The sequence below is a fragment of the Abrus precatorius genome, unplaced genomic scaffold (genome assembly GCF_003935025.1).
Source record: "Abrus precatorius isolate BTA unplaced genomic scaffold, Abrus_2018 Scaffold3, whole genome shotgun sequence".
NCBI classification, from domain to species: Eukaryota; Viridiplantae; Streptophyta; class Magnoliopsida; order Fabales; family Fabaceae; genus Abrus; species Abrus precatorius.
The window spans coordinates 10,306,207-10,323,006 of NW_020874373.1; the positions used below are offsets into that span (position 1 = coordinate 10,306,207).

The following is a 16,800-nucleotide window of genomic DNA, read 5'->3' on the forward strand; positions in this document are numbered from 1 at the left end:
CATATTTTTATGCCTTATTTATTATAAGATTTGTATTCACATAACACTCATTAATTACTCATATACGTAGATATATTTATTTATTTATTTTCTAGATTATAGATATCTTATGCATAAAACAATCATATTTTTAAATTTGTATAAATATATTCAGTTTTGGGTTAGCTCGTTTATAATTCGTGTTTTAACATATTTGTATTTTTATTCTTTAGTTTATATCTCCCCTCTATAAATTTTGTTTTTTGTTTTTTTAGTTAAATAAAATACTAATTACTTTTTATATACTTAATTATTAAATGTTTTACATATTTATCATATATTAATGATTGATAACTATTTTATATACCTATCATATATAACTTTTTATTGTAATATTAATTGTATTTTAAAAATTTTGAACTATATATTAAAATGGACACAAAAAATAAAATAAAATAAAATAAATATTTCTAGTCTATGATAAGTATATTTATGTTTCAAATGAATTTTAAACTCATCATTAAATAACATGTCCAGAATTAGTCAGATTTCAAATGTTAACGATGTCTCTACGGGTAGAGATACAAACAAAAATTTAAAATAAAGTTTAAGTATAATATTATAAATATTTTTTATAATTTCCTTGAACTAAGATAAGAATTTTATTTCAGTAATATATAATATCATTTATATAAATATTTTATTAAAATAAAACTTTATTTTTTATTTGTAAAGAGTACCTACAGAACCTAAGAAATAATGTACTAGTTTTGTTCAAATTTAGATTTTATACGAATGAAAGTATTAAAGGATTTACTAAAAATAATAAATATTAAATGAATTATATTTTCTAATATAATAAATATTTTTAATAATTTAATATATTTGTCTTTTTATCATGTGTCTACACATTAAAACAATAAACTGAATATTGTAAAATTGTTAAAATTAAAACTTGATATCTTTCTTAGAAGAAGTTTGCGGTTGATTATAAAATTTGATATGTTAGTGATATTTTTTCATAAACAAATCTTTATTTTTTTATAATTTTTAATCAATACTTTAAGAGCAGTTTTAAATAAATTATATTTTAATATTATTATAATATTAATTTAAATATGATTTAGTCATATCTTATTATTTAGTTATATTTAATATAATAAAATATTTATTAGTAATAAAAATGATTCTGATTTTTAATTTGTATTTATCAATTTCAAAATATATTAATGTAATGCACACAAAATTTAATATCTATATTATAAAAATATTATAATTATTAATAAAAAATATTTTATTATATTAAATAAAATAAGATGAACAAAAAAAATTTAAATTAAAATATGAATGATGAAAAAGTCAAACTTAAATTAATATAAAAGTAAAAAAAAATGCTTAATATAAAAAACAAAACTTAATATGATGAAGGGGGGAAAAAAATCCTACTAAAAGTATTTTAATTTTAAAGAAAGGTCCCAAACATACTCTCATTTAAAAATCCATACTAACAAACTATATATAGAAGATAATTTTCAAGAATTTATAATTTATAATACATACGTTTAGAAATTTTTGTTTTTGTGTGTGTATTACACGAATTTAATTACATTAAATTAAGTTTTTTTTAATAAAAAAGTATATTAATAATTTTAAAAAATAATTTTATTATAACAACTAATATTTTATCATATTAAATAATATTGAGTTAAAGAAATAAAACTTTTAAAATTAAAAACAGACTATCATAGGTAATAGAATGTAAAAAAAAGCTAAAAAATTGCATACTCTCGCTTTAAAGAGTGAATTACATGCTTAACATAGGTGAATGGAGAAAGTATATTTTATTTGATTATCTAAGATTATATGAAAGAGAACAAATTCACAAATCTTATTACTTTTAAGAGTTAGAACTCACAAATATTCAATAGAAATAAATAATAGAGATATAGAGGGCATCAATGTGTTTTCTAAGCTATCAATCGACTTCTTGATAAATTCTCCTCCCAAAATAAATTCTTATAGCATTTTTTACGATAAAAGAGATAGAAAAAGCTTTAAAAATATATGACATAAAAATGGTAATATAAAATATAAATAAATATCTATAAAAATTAATATAAACATAATATAACTTCAACATCTTTATCATCCAATTTCCAAGATAGAAAAATAAAATCAAAACATATAATTACTTTAGTGCATAAAAATAATTAATAGAGCAATGGTTTGATCTATTTATAAATTATACTAAACATAAGATTGTGCACACGTGTCCACGCATATGTATAGGTGTGTGTATGCGTGTGTAAAGTTTCTTCACTAAAAATTATCTAAGTTTATATTTATAAAACACGCATCTATTTAAAATTTTAATTTATTGATGAATGAATTTTAAATTAAAGGAAAATCAATTGAAAATTCATAAGCGAAGTTGCCAAAATTTAGTTACCAACGTCTTAAAGCCTACAAGTTCCTAATTAAGTGAAATTTTACCACCTAAGAGAGAAACAAAAACATGTGCATATGCCCTTGGCTTGGAAAAAGAAACAAATAATTTAGGCCTCTCACCAAGTCATGTCTTCTCAAATTGAACCAAAGTTCATGAGACTCATGAAACAACAATGTTCACGTTCCAAATTCATGAAGGTAAAATAAAATTAACCATCTGGATTCATCCATCACCTAGCTCACTCATAGGCAATAGAAATCCGAGTTCCGGAAACTTGATACAGAACTAATTCTAATTTACATCCAGACCACATTTTTTGAGCCAAAGTTCAATCATCTATGCATAACCATTATAATGATAATTAACTAGTTCATACCCTTGTCAACCTCCATTAATTGCTGCAAACATTCCTCAAAATCACTTTCTGTATTAGAGCTGTTGAGATAATCGCTTATGTCCAAATCATTATGACTTTCTGTCATCTGACTTTCGGAATCAGTTTTGTATGGTTCAGAACAGGGATTCTGAATACTATCAGAGAAACAAGAGTTCAAGTTCTGAGGTGGGTTCTGGTTCAAAGTATTGGGATGGTAATTGTATGGCTTATAACTTTGGTCCTGCTCAGGAAACTTTATCTCTATTGCATCAAATTCCTGATTAGATGGCTCCATTGGGTTGATCTCTGTAGATTGCAACCCAAATGAACAAACCCCATTTGTTGCTCCTGTACTTTCATTCATAATATCATACATTAGAGATTCACTATTCAAGGTACTATTAAAATTGCTTAAATGTTCCAATTTCATGTTCCCCCCAAGTAACCTTTTTCCAAAACTAGATGGCCAATCTGCGAAATTAAGACACTTTTGTATCTCAAGACTCTGGGAGCCATGAGCAAGTAGGGAAAGGCTAGAACTTTGGTGCAGAAACTGGTTATTGTTGAGAAGGTTCTGATTGAAATCATTGTTAACATGCAATGTAGCACCCTGCATTGGAAACGCTGCTCCATAGTTGCCAATTGAATTGCCATTAATTCCAGTGCTATTACAAGGTTTGCTTTGAGAATATGGTTCAATTTCATCAATGCTGTGTCCTCTTTGCAAAACAACTGATCCATCCATTGGTTGTGGCATATGAGAATTTGACATGCCCCATGCATTAGGCCTTGCACTCCCCACGATGCCATCCACGTCATAACTATTCAAATCAAAGTTCGTAATTGCATCCCATCCCTTCAATTTTATTGATGCAATGTCATAAGCTCTGGCTGCATCCTCAGCACTGTCTGATAGTTGAAGTAGACAAAAATATTTCGTGTTAAATTTACACTCTGATATTTTTAGTATAAGAATTTTATTGAAATATATTGGTCAAGGTAATTCAAATTGTAAATTGTAATACTTATTTTTTAACGTGAATCGAATCATATATTGAATTATAAGATTTAAGATTAATAATTTAGAATATAAAAAAATATAAATATAAAAGTAATGTGACATAAAAAAATATATTTATATATTAACATTTTAAAGTAAGCAGTATATAGTTAATAATAAATAATTAGAAAAAGTAGAAGATAAGTTAAATAAAAAATAGAAATTCTGACAAAGATAAGGAGAATACTAGAAATGTTGAATAGAGAATAAAAAATTGAGAGAAGAATCACAATAATGCAGTAAAAGATAATAATGCAATAAAAAATAAATAATAATATAATAAAAAATAGCATAAATAATGTACATGGAGAAGAGGAAAACGTGAGAATAAGAAAGAAAAGAAAAAATAAAAAAAATTTAAATAATAAATAGTGGGTCGACTTGCAGGGAAATAGAAATTTCTGTAAAAAAAAAATTTAAAAATATTTTTTTAGGATCTTTACTGAAATAGGTCGCGCTGACCTGACGTTTTTTGCATGACCTGGATTGCAAAAGAATCGTAGCCGGTATCCAGATTTGAAATTTAACTTTAGTATTTCCAACAATGATTCAAGTATTAATTCGATTGATTATAATATGATTAAAATTTATTCATTTTTATAATAACTACTTTAAAGTTATATTTAGAGAGTTTTCTAATGGATTAATGATGTAAAAATATTTACACTTAGAATATATCAAAACTAAATTTTTAGTGTACTATGCTAACATACTTTATCAATTTATACACAAATAACTTATAGTTCATATACATGTCGATGGTAAACAATTCACATAAATTATAAAATGAATTGAAGTGTCACTCACAATATGTTCCCAAGAATATGGTTGGCAACCCCTCATAATCCAGCCTCGCTTCCCATCTTCTACCCTCCGTGACCCTGTTTCTGATAGGAATGTGTGTGTGTGTGTGTGAGAGAGAGAGAGAGATTAAATAGCGAAAGAAGAAGAGGAAAGTGCAAACCTTTGGACACCACGATAAGGGGAATCGTTCTCAGTATAGCCCTTGCCCTTCCTGAAATTTTGATAAGATATTAACTCATATCAATGGTTGAAGATTTTTTAAGGATTTAGTCTTCGCCATGTAAAACAAATACTAAGGTGCAATGAATTAATCACGTAGCTGAGGGTGAAAAAATCTTGGAGACAGTATTTGTATGGAACTTTTGCAACTTTTTTTAATGGATCGCATGCATAATGTGGTAATTTTTAAGTAATTAATCCTAACTTTCATTTCGTTATCATAAGAGTGTTACGAATACATTAAATCTGTAAGTTCAAATTATCCAATTCCTTCGTACTTTGGGCTTGTAAATTGATGCCTTAAGCCCGGTTTTAGATAACTATTGGGCTTATGCAGACCAACTCATATAATTATAATTTATAAGCAAAATGTATAAATAATAATAATTATTATTATTATTAACGAGTAATAAATTTATATAATTTGACTCGTACTATACTGTTTTTTTATGTCAATCAATTAGATTAGACTATGAGCACGTATGTTTTTCTGTTTTTTTTTAATATAAGTATAAAAAAATTAATTTACTCGACTTTAAATTTAAAAACTAAAGTCTTATATTTTAACGGGTAAAATCAAATCAAACTAGTCATGCCAATTTTAATTTTTTTATTTTTGCTTTAAGATAGTTTCCATTTAGATAATTTTTAGAATGAATTTCTTTCACCGTGATAAAACTCTCATGTAAAGTCTATGACAAATATTGATATAGACACGCATTTTAATTATATTTAATAATTTAAAACTAATTTTACTGAACCATAAAACAAATGAACTCACCGTCAAGAAAATCCCCCCATTTCATTTTTTTAAAATAATGCATGTATGCTATAAAAAATTAATTGCAATGAAAAATATTAAATGTTTTTACATTTTTAAAATATTAAATATATTTAATTTATCATTTAATATTTAATATCTAATATTTAATATATTAACAGAAAAATATTAAGAGAATATAACGTTATTCAATCTAATCACACACTTTTTATTTCTGTTAATTCACATCTTACCTTCTAATAGCAAGAATATAATCTCTTTTGCTCATATTTTGCATTTCATCGATTTCCCTCCAATAGCATTTCACCTATATACGATTAATAAAGTATGCTTATGAGATGGAACTCAACTAATTTATAATAATTAAATCAAAATCTACATGAAATTCTTGAATCTATCTACTACGACATACAGGAAAATTTGTTAATGTAGATAATCCCCATATCTTAATTGAAATCAAATCATGAGCTCTGGCAGCTTCAATTTCAGTGGAATACCCACCTGCCAATTCCCCCCAAAAGAAAATCCAATAAGATTAGTATAAAAATAAAGCATATCAAGGAAAGAATTCAATCACTTTAATTGTGTAAATAAAACCAATATTTTATTTTTTACTATTAACATTAACCTCAGCAATTTTTTGTATAGAAAAACATTATGTACTTACCAATATAAACTGCAATTTCGAAGAAGATCCAGACATACGTACAACCAAATATAAAGTTACTATGTTAGTGATCGAGTTGTTTAATCTAGCAAAAAAAATTGAAAATTGAAAATCTTAATATAAAATGCGAATATTTCACCTGTTCTTCCTCTCTTTCCTGGAATAGTGTTATCCCACACATAAGCTTCGAAACGCTCGTCATTGCACCTATATGAAGATTATATATGCATTTCAATAAGGTAAAAAAAAATTGGAACATGAAATGTAATGTAATTGCTTATGTTGAGAGAGAATCAAACTTGGTAACTCCCCGGTAAACCGAACTCTTGCATCCAATTGTTTTTCTAATCATATTATCATACCCTCCATGCTGCCTTCGATCATTCTCTTCATAATCATTATGTTCCCTCTTTTTCCTGTTACAATCTTTCATGATAAGAAAAATAAAAATCAAATGTATTATATTATAAGAAGTAAATTACCACAGATGAGATTTTAAATGTACTTTGCATAGTGCCAAAGTTGGTAGGACAAGAACTTGGCTCGAGCTTGATTTTCTTCTCTTTGTCTTTCGTTTAGTTGTGGAGTCAATAGGTGATGGGGTATCACTGAATCTTGGGTTCAATCTCTTGACATGCCTTGAGTGGTCAAGACGGTTGAATCCATTTTCATTTGACCTTCTCACACACAACACCATGGTTCATAGGTTGTGTGGTCAAGTTATATAGTAAAAAAATAATTCTTAAACTCAATTTTTAAAATACTTTTAAAAGCATCTTTGTTCAAAAATAAATATTCATAATTACATATAAAGGTAAATTTTTAAAATTTATAAATTAGTAATTTTTTATGCATTACGTAATTATTATTAAAATTTAATAAATTTTATAAATAAAAATTAAAATATATTTTTCAATTTTATAAATTAAGAAGAGGTAAATACTAACAATTTGTCATCAACTAAAAAAAAATTGTGAGTTTCTTTAATTTTTGAAAATTGTTTTCTACATTCAGAAGTATACTGGGGAAAAAAATGGTACATTGTTTCTGTTTGTAGGTATCTTTCAATTTATTTATTTTTTTAATGTAATCCAATTAAATTATTATAATTTAATTATTTTTAGTATCTCTATTCATTATTTAAAGGAAATTAGTTAAAATCAAAAAATAATTTTTTACTGAAAATAATATTAAGAGACTTTATAAATTATGACGAAACGGATTGATAATAATTTTCAATAAAAATATTTTAATTTCTTAAGTAACGTTCATAGACATCGTTTAATTTTTAATTTTTTGTTTTAAAATATTATAACTTATTAAATTTAAATTAAATGAAAGACTTAGATTAAATGTAAGAATTTTTAAATTTATACCGATATAAAAAAAATTTATATATCTTTTTAATTGTTTTAATCTGACTACTTAAAAAAACTATGTTCATTTATTTATGTAATTAAAATTTTAAAATAAGATTAATTATTATTTTTTAATTCTTATATATATAAATTTATTTTTATCTATTATTATAAATGAGAGAAAAATAATAACAATATTATAAAGTAAAATTTTAACTAAAATTTAGTAAAATTAGTCATGTTTATAGAAAGACTAATTAATCTACTGATAACGTAGCAAAATTAAGTGTAAATGAATCTCTATCTTAATATTATTTTGATAAGGCTCATTTCTCTTTACTTTCTCTCTTTCTCTCTTTTTTTTTTATGCTGTTGGCACTGGGATACCTAGAACTTCTCTGTAATCTGGTTTGTTTGAGATGTTAAGCCCCTTAAAATAACTAAAAAAGGTAAAATTTTAATTACTTTATAATCATGTCTAAATTTTATATATTTAAAATGATTAAATGTTTTTTGTGTTATTAATAAAATTTTATTACATTAAATATGATTAAATTAAAGAGATAAACTTTTAAAAATTATAAATATTAAAAATAATTATAATTTAAATTATATTGAAAAATATAAAAAATTAAATACATCAAAATATTCTTATTTAAGATGATTTGTCATAACACTTTCGTTTAAGAATTGAAATTTAAAAAGTATACATAAAAGTAGACAAGTTACAATTTATATTCAAATTTTAAATTTTGAATTTATAATATTAAATGTACTGTATTTTTTATTTTTTATTTCATTTTCATTAAATATTAATTTCATATTTTCTTCATATAATATATCAACACTTCTCTTACTTCATTAAATTGGAGTAATCTTGAATTGTTATATTAAATGAAAATAAATTAATAAAAAATAAAAATATATTAATAAATTAATTTGTGTGTTTTTAAATTTATTATGAAGATCTTAATATATGTGAATTTAATACTTTAAATTATATATTTTAATTATTTAAATACTTAAATAATAATTTTTTCTAATTTTTAACAAATCAAACTTTTTAAAAAAATACTATTACTCTAATTCTTTCATTTTATAATAGGTATGGTATTAAATAAAAAGTTGAATAATGTATTATATAATACTTATTTCTACATGCATGAGATACTTAAATCTTCATATCTATCTCCATTATTGATAGTTTAACTAACTAATTTTTTTTTAATTTTTATACAAATTAATAAAAACATTAATACTGTTATAAATTAAATATCATTCATTAAAAATAGTATAAAATGATAGTTAGTACTGAAAGCATAAATATGATACAAACTTTTTTTATAAATTACAATATCATTTATTTAAAGTAAAAAAATATTGAGATAAAATTATAACAAAAATAAATTATCTAAGTTGAATTCCTATGCTAAAATCGAAGAACGGGCTAAACAGTTGGTCTATAGGATTATCACTTCTATCCTATGTTTAGTTTTAAAAAAAGTAAAACATGTATATACCCAATTTTTTTTATATTTAACCTATACATTAACGTTGATTTCATTGGTTAAAATTAAAATATAATTTTTTTTTATCTCTCTTGTTAATTATCAAGTTCATATATGTTTCATTCTTTTAATAATTATCATAATATGTCTCTCACTATCATTACATTTTTGTATGACTTAATAATACTATAATTTAATTCAAAAATTATATATCAATACCAATTTACTATTTTTAAGAAATTTAAGAAAATTATATATAATCAACTTTTGGACATTATTGAATATAAATAATTGATACAGTAAAAGAGACATTTTAGTCCATAAAAATATTAGTAATTATGAGAAATATTAATAATACATTTTTTTTTTTACATATAGATACCTTCTTATAAACAATGATTTGAGGATCTCAAATAAATTTTATCGAATAATACAAAAATTGTATTAATAAAACTGTGATGGTAGGTAGCATTTTTCTGTCTGCCTTTTAGTGAGGTAAAATTGTAAAAAGTTAGTAAAGAGAAAAAACAATGAAGTAAATAGTTATCACCAAAGAGAAATATTATTCATTAGTTGATAATGGTAGTTAATTTATTTCTATATATAAAAATGAGTTCTAATTCATAAAATATAAGCATTGTTGATAATTATCTAAATGAAAGTAATTTAGAAGTTTCTTTTTTTTTTCTTAATGTGTCATGTAGTTTGTTTTTGAATTAAACATTTATATTTTTAAATTTAATTTTTAAGTATTGAATTTTTTATACTTTTAAAAATTTTTAAAATCTCTAAAATTTAGAATCATTTAATATAATAAAACATTTATTTTTAATAATAATTAAATTATTTGTTCTTTTTAAATTTATAAAATTTATTAAATTTAAAAATAATCATACAATACTTCTTTATTTTTATATTTAAAATTTTATTTTCTTTATAACTCAAGTGCAGTGCATGAGAATCTCCTTAATTACTGTATCTTTTTATTTTCATTGTCTCTTTTATTTTCATCTTGTGTCTCTCCAAATTTTTAAACTAAACAATATAATTATATACTAAAAAAATCCATCACCTTCTCTTGGTCCCCTCCATCATTAATTTCTTATGTATTGGTATGCTTGTGACATCATTATGCTGGTAACAAAACAACAAATATGCCAATAATTTTTCAGCCACGTCAAAGCTATTAGGTGACTTCTGGTTTTCACTTCATACATCCAAAAAATCAAACCTATATTTCTTCTTTTGAAGGATACAAAAGCGTATATTTCTTCTCAATTTTTTTGTAAGATTTTTTTTTTGTTAACCTTTAATATAAGAATATTTATAAAGTTTTAAAAGTGTTTATTATTATTTTTTACATGTTAACCCTTTATAAATATTGAAACTTTTTAGTTTCACTACAATTGATATGATGATAAAGTTTTGACTTTAAATAAGAGTAAACTTAGAATGTTACAATTAACTTTTTCAAAAATCAATACATTAATTGTTTAAAATTAATAAATTTAACATACTTGAAGAATATATTTAATAAATAATTGTTATAAATACATTAAACATGTCAAACTAAATAAAACTTATAACTTTCATTTTTCAAACATGTTAAGTGTAAACTTTAAATATAAGACTAATTTAAGTAGCGAATTCAGGCTTGAGCACCACATTATTTTACAAGTCAAATTTAAGCTCTTAAGTGTTTAGCTCAACTCAACTTGTGTCCGTAGTCAACCATAGGGACAGAGGTAAAGTATAAACGAATACATGATGGTACCATTAACACTGGGAATCCAATGCCAAACAGGGAATGTATCATGCCCAAACCACTCCTATATCTCAAATCATCAGCTTAAAAAAAGAAAAGATGAGAAATATAAAGCTGAAAATTTACATACAAAGACTCAAAAAAAAAAGGGAAGTCTTTGATTTGGAACATAGCTCAGACTGGAATGGAGGGTTCTTCATTTGGTTGGTGCAAATTTGCAATGCAAGTCCTTGACTCAAGGGACTGAAGACCTCTAACAACTTCTACCATTGATGGCCTTTTCTCAGGCACCACAGAAGTGCAACGAAGAGCAATATCTAAAACTCCAATCATTTCTTGTTGACAAGTATGTGATATTTTAGGATCAAGAACTTGGTGCACCCCGTTGGTGATGTTCACTTTCCTTCTAACCCACTTCACTATGTCAAGTGAGTCACTTGACTCTGTTTCCTCTGCTTCCCTCCCACATACTAGCTCTAGTAATATAACACCAAAGCTGTACACGTCCAATTGTTCAGTTGCCTTCTTACTGTATCCATATTCTGCATTGCAACAGTACAATTAGTTTTTATGTTAATATTTATCATTGTAATAAAAACTTGTTATTCTTGTATGCTTAAAATCAACTTTAAGGACTGATATTAACATCTTCCAGTATTTAGTGGTTAACTAATACGAATATGTCATTGGCATACACCAGAATCTAATAGCGAAATTTCATATTTGTTGCAAGCATGCAAATTGCTGATGCTCCAGGCAGTGTTTTCTATCAATAATATTTCATAAAAAGGATTTATAATTATAAATTCATTTACATGAGAATCTTGTGGAGATATTTATGAAGGGAGCTAATAGAATTAAGCAGTTATGGTTTGACAAGTACTCAATGATGCAACTCAAAATTGAAATCCACTAAAATCTTGTGGGATTTTTCAGTGAACAAAGCCAATTCTGCTGCAAAATTAGAGAGATAGAGTAGCCACCCAATTAGAAGTCAAGGTAAGAAGTACAAAATGAATCGCTTTAAGAGTTCGCCTAAAAATAAACAATTTCATCAAATAGTGAATGATCCAAGCAGTCATATTTTCAATTGGTGTTTTACAATGAAACTGATATTTCGTTCCTCTAAAGTTAGTGCTTCACGTAATTCACAAAACTTCTCATACCTGGTGCAATGTAACAGGAAGATATTGCTTCAGAATTCAAAGTTGATTGAAATGCAGCTTCTCCCACAACACGATCAAGAGCAAAATCTGTTAGTTTTGGCTCAAAGTTTGCATCCAACAAAATGTTCTTTGACTTGACATTTCTGTGAAGCAAGTGAGGGACATAATCTTTGTGAAGATATGCCAATCCTTGAGCAACTCCAATGGCAATCTTTAATCGAATTCCCCACTGCAACTGAAAATTCTGTCGCGAAATCAAATCCCCTAAGCTTCCTCCATGCAAGTACTCATAAATGAGAAAAACAGACTCATCAGAGTGGCAGAACCCCAGAATCTTAACAACATTCTTATGCCTAATTTTTGCCAACGTCTTGACCTCAGCTTTCAAACTTTTTGAGGACTGGTTTCCAAAATTAACTAGCTTCTTCACAGCCACTAGTTCACCACTAGGCAAACTCACAACATAAACATTGCCAAAAACACCACCATTCCCCATTGAGCTTTTCTCATTCATCCCTATAAGTAGATCATGCTCAGTAATTCTTAGAGGGTAGAAGAACACTGAGCGCCACAGTCCCACTTGGTTCCCCTTGCAAGATCTCCTATACAATATAAACCCACCAACAACAATGGCAGTGCCAGCAACAAAGGCTAAAGAGATGAGGGCACATGTTAAGGTTGTAATGCCACCAGTGTGGTGTCTTGGCATGTCATCAGAACAAGAGTTGGGTAATCCAATGCCACAAAGACCAGGGTTTCCTTCCAAAAATGAGGCTGGTAGGCCAGAAATCAAGGAATATGGTACTTTACCTGATAGATGATTGAAGGACACATTGAAAAGAGCAAGCTTCAAGTTTTGAAGCCCTGGTGGGATTGAACCTGTGAGATTGTTGTCTGAAAGATCAAGGTAAGTCAGCACAGGTAACTCAGCAAGGGAAGGAGGCATTTCTCCAGTGAGACTGTTGTCAGCCAAAGACAATGAAACTAGTTTCCTGCATTTTTTCAGCTCAGGGATTTCACCAGAAAGAGAATTGTGGGAAAGATTTACTATGCTCATAACAGGAGAGTCACAAAAATTTGGAGGTAGTTCACCATAGAAGCGATTGAGAGAAGCAGAAAATCTGTATAAGCTCTTGACAAAGCCAAGACCTTGAGGAATTTTACCAGCAAAGCTGTTATTGTCAATCTGAACTTGCTCCAACTGAACAGCTCCTGATATGGACTCTGGTACTTGTCCTGAGAATCTGTTGTTTTCAGCTCTAATGAGCTTAATTTTGGGTAATGACCACAGTGCAATTGGGAAATCTCCAGAGAAACCATTGTTCTGGACTTGGAATCTCTCAAGACTCTTGCATTCACCAATGGAGTTGAGTATTGAACCAGTGAAGGCATTTGTATGGAGGCTGAGATTTATAAGGCCTTGTTTGCAGATGCCATTTGGAAATGGCCCCAAAAGCTTGTTTTGCGAAACATCAAAAGAAACCAGGTTCTTGAGAGAAGATGGAAGCGCCTGCGGAACACCGCCTGTTAAGTTGTTCTCAGACAAATCCAAATGGGTCAAATTACTCAGGCCCACAAGAGAACCTGGAATTTCACCTTGAAAAGAAGAACTTTGCAACAGTAGTTGCTCTAGATTTACAAGTTTACCAATATCCTCTGGAATCTCACTCACCAAGTTTGGATTCTGAGACAAATCAAGAACTTCAAGCTTAGTTAGATTGCCGAAGACAGCAGGAACACTACCTGACAGCATGTTACTTCCCATGTTGAGAACTTGGAGGTTCTTCAAGGAGCCTAAGCTTTCTGGGATGTTTCCTTCTATGTGGTTTCTACTCAAATCAAGCACTTTCAATGACGCAAACTGAGAAATCTGAGATGGGATAGTGCCCCATATGAGATTGGCGCTGAGATTCAAAGTCTCCAAGGAACTGCACTGAGAAAGATGAAGAGGAATAGGCTGGTTGAAGATATTGTCAGCAAGGTTGAGATAAGACAGATTTGGAAGATCACATATAGAAGATGAGATGTCCCCAGAAAGGTTGAAGCTCTGAAGGTTAATAGAAGTTACTGAGCGTGAAGGTGTGGTGGAGCAAGTGATTCCAATCCAGGTACAGTAGTGGTTTGATGAAGCATTGGACCAGCTAGACAAGGCCTTCTTGGAGTCTTCAATGGTAGACTTGAAGGAGAGAAGAATATCTCCCTCTGATGAAGATGAACTAAGATTGAAGATTGGAAAGATCACAGAGAGAAGGAACAGGTATGTACAGAATGTAGTTGCAGCCATTAGTTAGGTGTCTGCAAAAGAGCTTGCTTTGTTATGTTTTGAACAACGGTTTCATATATCAGTGTGTAAGTGTGGGAATGCAACGTGTCTACTACCATTAGATATTACTGGATCTTGATGGGGTGGAAAGAAAAAAAGGGGTTACAATTTTACGTGCAAGAACTCATCATGACCATTGCGAATTTTGTTGATATAACCTCAAAAGTTTCTTTTTCTTTTTTTTGTTGTGTTGTGCATCATATTGCGTTGTGTTTTCACCTTTTGCAAGACAGCACAGACCTTGTGGTTCTTAATTTCAATTTTCTACCCCACCCGCCCTTAACTTATCTCATTTTCTGTTTGGTTTTCACTTAGTAGTATATATTGTACTGGCTAACCAGTTGCATAAGGTATACTAGTTAAGAAATTAAAATTTGTATTAAACTTTAAAAGAAAAGTGTATTTATTATATTTACCAACAAATTTTTAAATTTTAGTCCCTTGAGTGGTTCTTTAACCTTTGCCATATTATATTTATTGTTACTACTACTGGCAAATTTCTCCAAAAAGGAGCCAACACAGTGTGAGCTCAGAAGTTAAAGACATTGTCACATGAATAGTTGTTACTGTAAGTTATAGACCATCTACTCATTGACATAGCGGAACTTTTCACCACCAAGAAGGGAAATAAGTGAGTTTTTTCAACGTTGCAATAGAATCCAAGGAAGCTACAAAATGTAGGTTTAGGCCCAGGATTTGACCTTGGAACACCCAAATATTGTTTAGGATTACCGCGGGAACAAATTCAATGCATGTACCTCATTACATTGAAGATGTGTTTTGGGGTCACGTGACCATATTGTCAATTTGTGTTCCTCTGTGGGGTCTCAAATTGACCGTCAGAACTCAGAACTCAGAAGTCAGAGAGGGGGGTTTGATTAGGCCAAGGCATGGAACAAAAATTTTCATTAAACTTGGGACCTTGGCCTCGGGGACTTTAGCTTTAGTATTAAACTAGGCTTCGCAATTTGGAATATACTAGGAGCACTTTGTGTCCCATATATTAAACCAACAATTTTAAAATTAAAAGAGTAATGTTATTATATGTCTTAAGTTTGAACTTAGAAGGGTACCACAATTGAGAAAGAAAAGAAGTGCGTGAATGTGAGGACAAAAAATGGTGGCAACGAAGAAAGGGTTCTCGTGAGTGACAGGGGCGATGAAGAGACAAAGGTCCACATCGCACGTTTCAGACTCGTTTGGAATTACACGAGTCCAAATTAAAGGACACAGAGGTCAAGAACTCAAGAATCAAGAATCAAGAATCAAGATCATGTTTGGATAAGTATGTACGCTAATAATACTTGTATACTTGAACAATATTTTATTTCCTTTGCTTAATCTTAATTAGACCCCACCCTTCAATTAAATAATAAATTAATCACCCTGTTTCTGTTTATATGTAAATAATGGTTGCTTCTCTTTTTTATATTCATGGGATCCACAATCAAGAGTGGGTGAGAGGATAAGGGCCCTCTCAGGAAGTGGAAAATTGCATTTGGCCAATGGAAACGAGTCTAGTTGACACGGACTAGTAGCTCCTCTGATGCACGCAATACATTGTGGCTTTCAAGGACCACAATTCATGAATTCAATCTATCATAGAGGATCAAATAAGAAATTATAGCTATTAATTAAAAAAATTATCTATTATGCATTTATAGACAAATAATAAAAGGCGTTTAATCAATAACTATAATTTTTAATTTTATTAGTAAATTATTTTTATATTTTTTGGAAAAAATAAGAATAAATAAGGCATTATGTACTTTTGTTTTATTAAAAAGAAATAAAAAGATGATGTAGAAAAATATATTAATAAAAAATGGGGGAACGACTATCCTAATGAGATTTACGCAATTCCACAAGCTGGGATGTGGACGATGAATTTAAAAAGGTAAAAGGGAATAATAAAAAAGTCCACTTTCTCTGACTTGAGTGGACGAAATCCAAAAAGTTCCTAAAAGTATGAACAAATGAAAAGATTCTTAACTTTTGCATGATTTCTATCAACCCAACGAGGCAGAGGATATTTTCCTTTTATGATTTTTTAATTTGCCAAAAAAAAGTGAGATATCTGTGTTTTCTTGTATTATCCTCAGATTTTGGGAAGAAATTATGAGTTTTCTTATAAAATTGACTCCATTATATTTATTAAATTGTATATTTAAAACATTCTTTACTTTTTACTCATTTAAATTTCTATACTCAAGTTTTTTAACTACAGATATTTTTTTTATTGAAGAAAATATTATTTGAACAGAATAACATCACTGTGAGATTAAGCATAAATTTTAATTTTGCAAATGGAGTAGAAATTCATTAAACTGAATCCGAATATGCTT

General features: G+C 27.9%; 1 protein-coding gene across 1 annotated transcript; it reads right to left on the reverse strand.

Annotated features, from left to right (window-relative positions):
• Positions 1-11,085: 11,085 nt before the first annotated feature.
• LOC113863278 (probably inactive leucine-rich repeat receptor-like protein kinase At5g06940) lies at positions 11,086-14,416 on the reverse strand. The gene is made up of 2 exons (XM_027496805.1): positions 12,133-14,416; positions 11,086-11,508 (listed from the first exon to the last, which is right to left on the reverse strand). The coding sequence occupies exons 1-2, from the start codon at positions 14,414-14,416 to the stop codon at positions 11,141-11,143; spliced, it is 2,652 nt and encodes an 883-aa protein (XP_027352606.1). The 3' UTR covers positions 11,086-11,140.
• Between the last annotated feature and the right edge of the window lie 2,384 nt (positions 14,417-16,800).

Excerpts from the sequence above, each read along its gene's own strand:
- LOC113863278 (XM_027496805.1), bottom strand. The coding sequence starts at position 14,416 with ATGGCTGCAACTACATTCTGTACATACCTGTTCCTTCTCTCTGTGATC. Across the intron at positions 11,509-12,132 it reads TTCCTGTTACATTGCACCAG|AATATGGATACAGTAAGAAG; the intron begins GTATGAGAAGTT and ends GTTGCAATGCAG.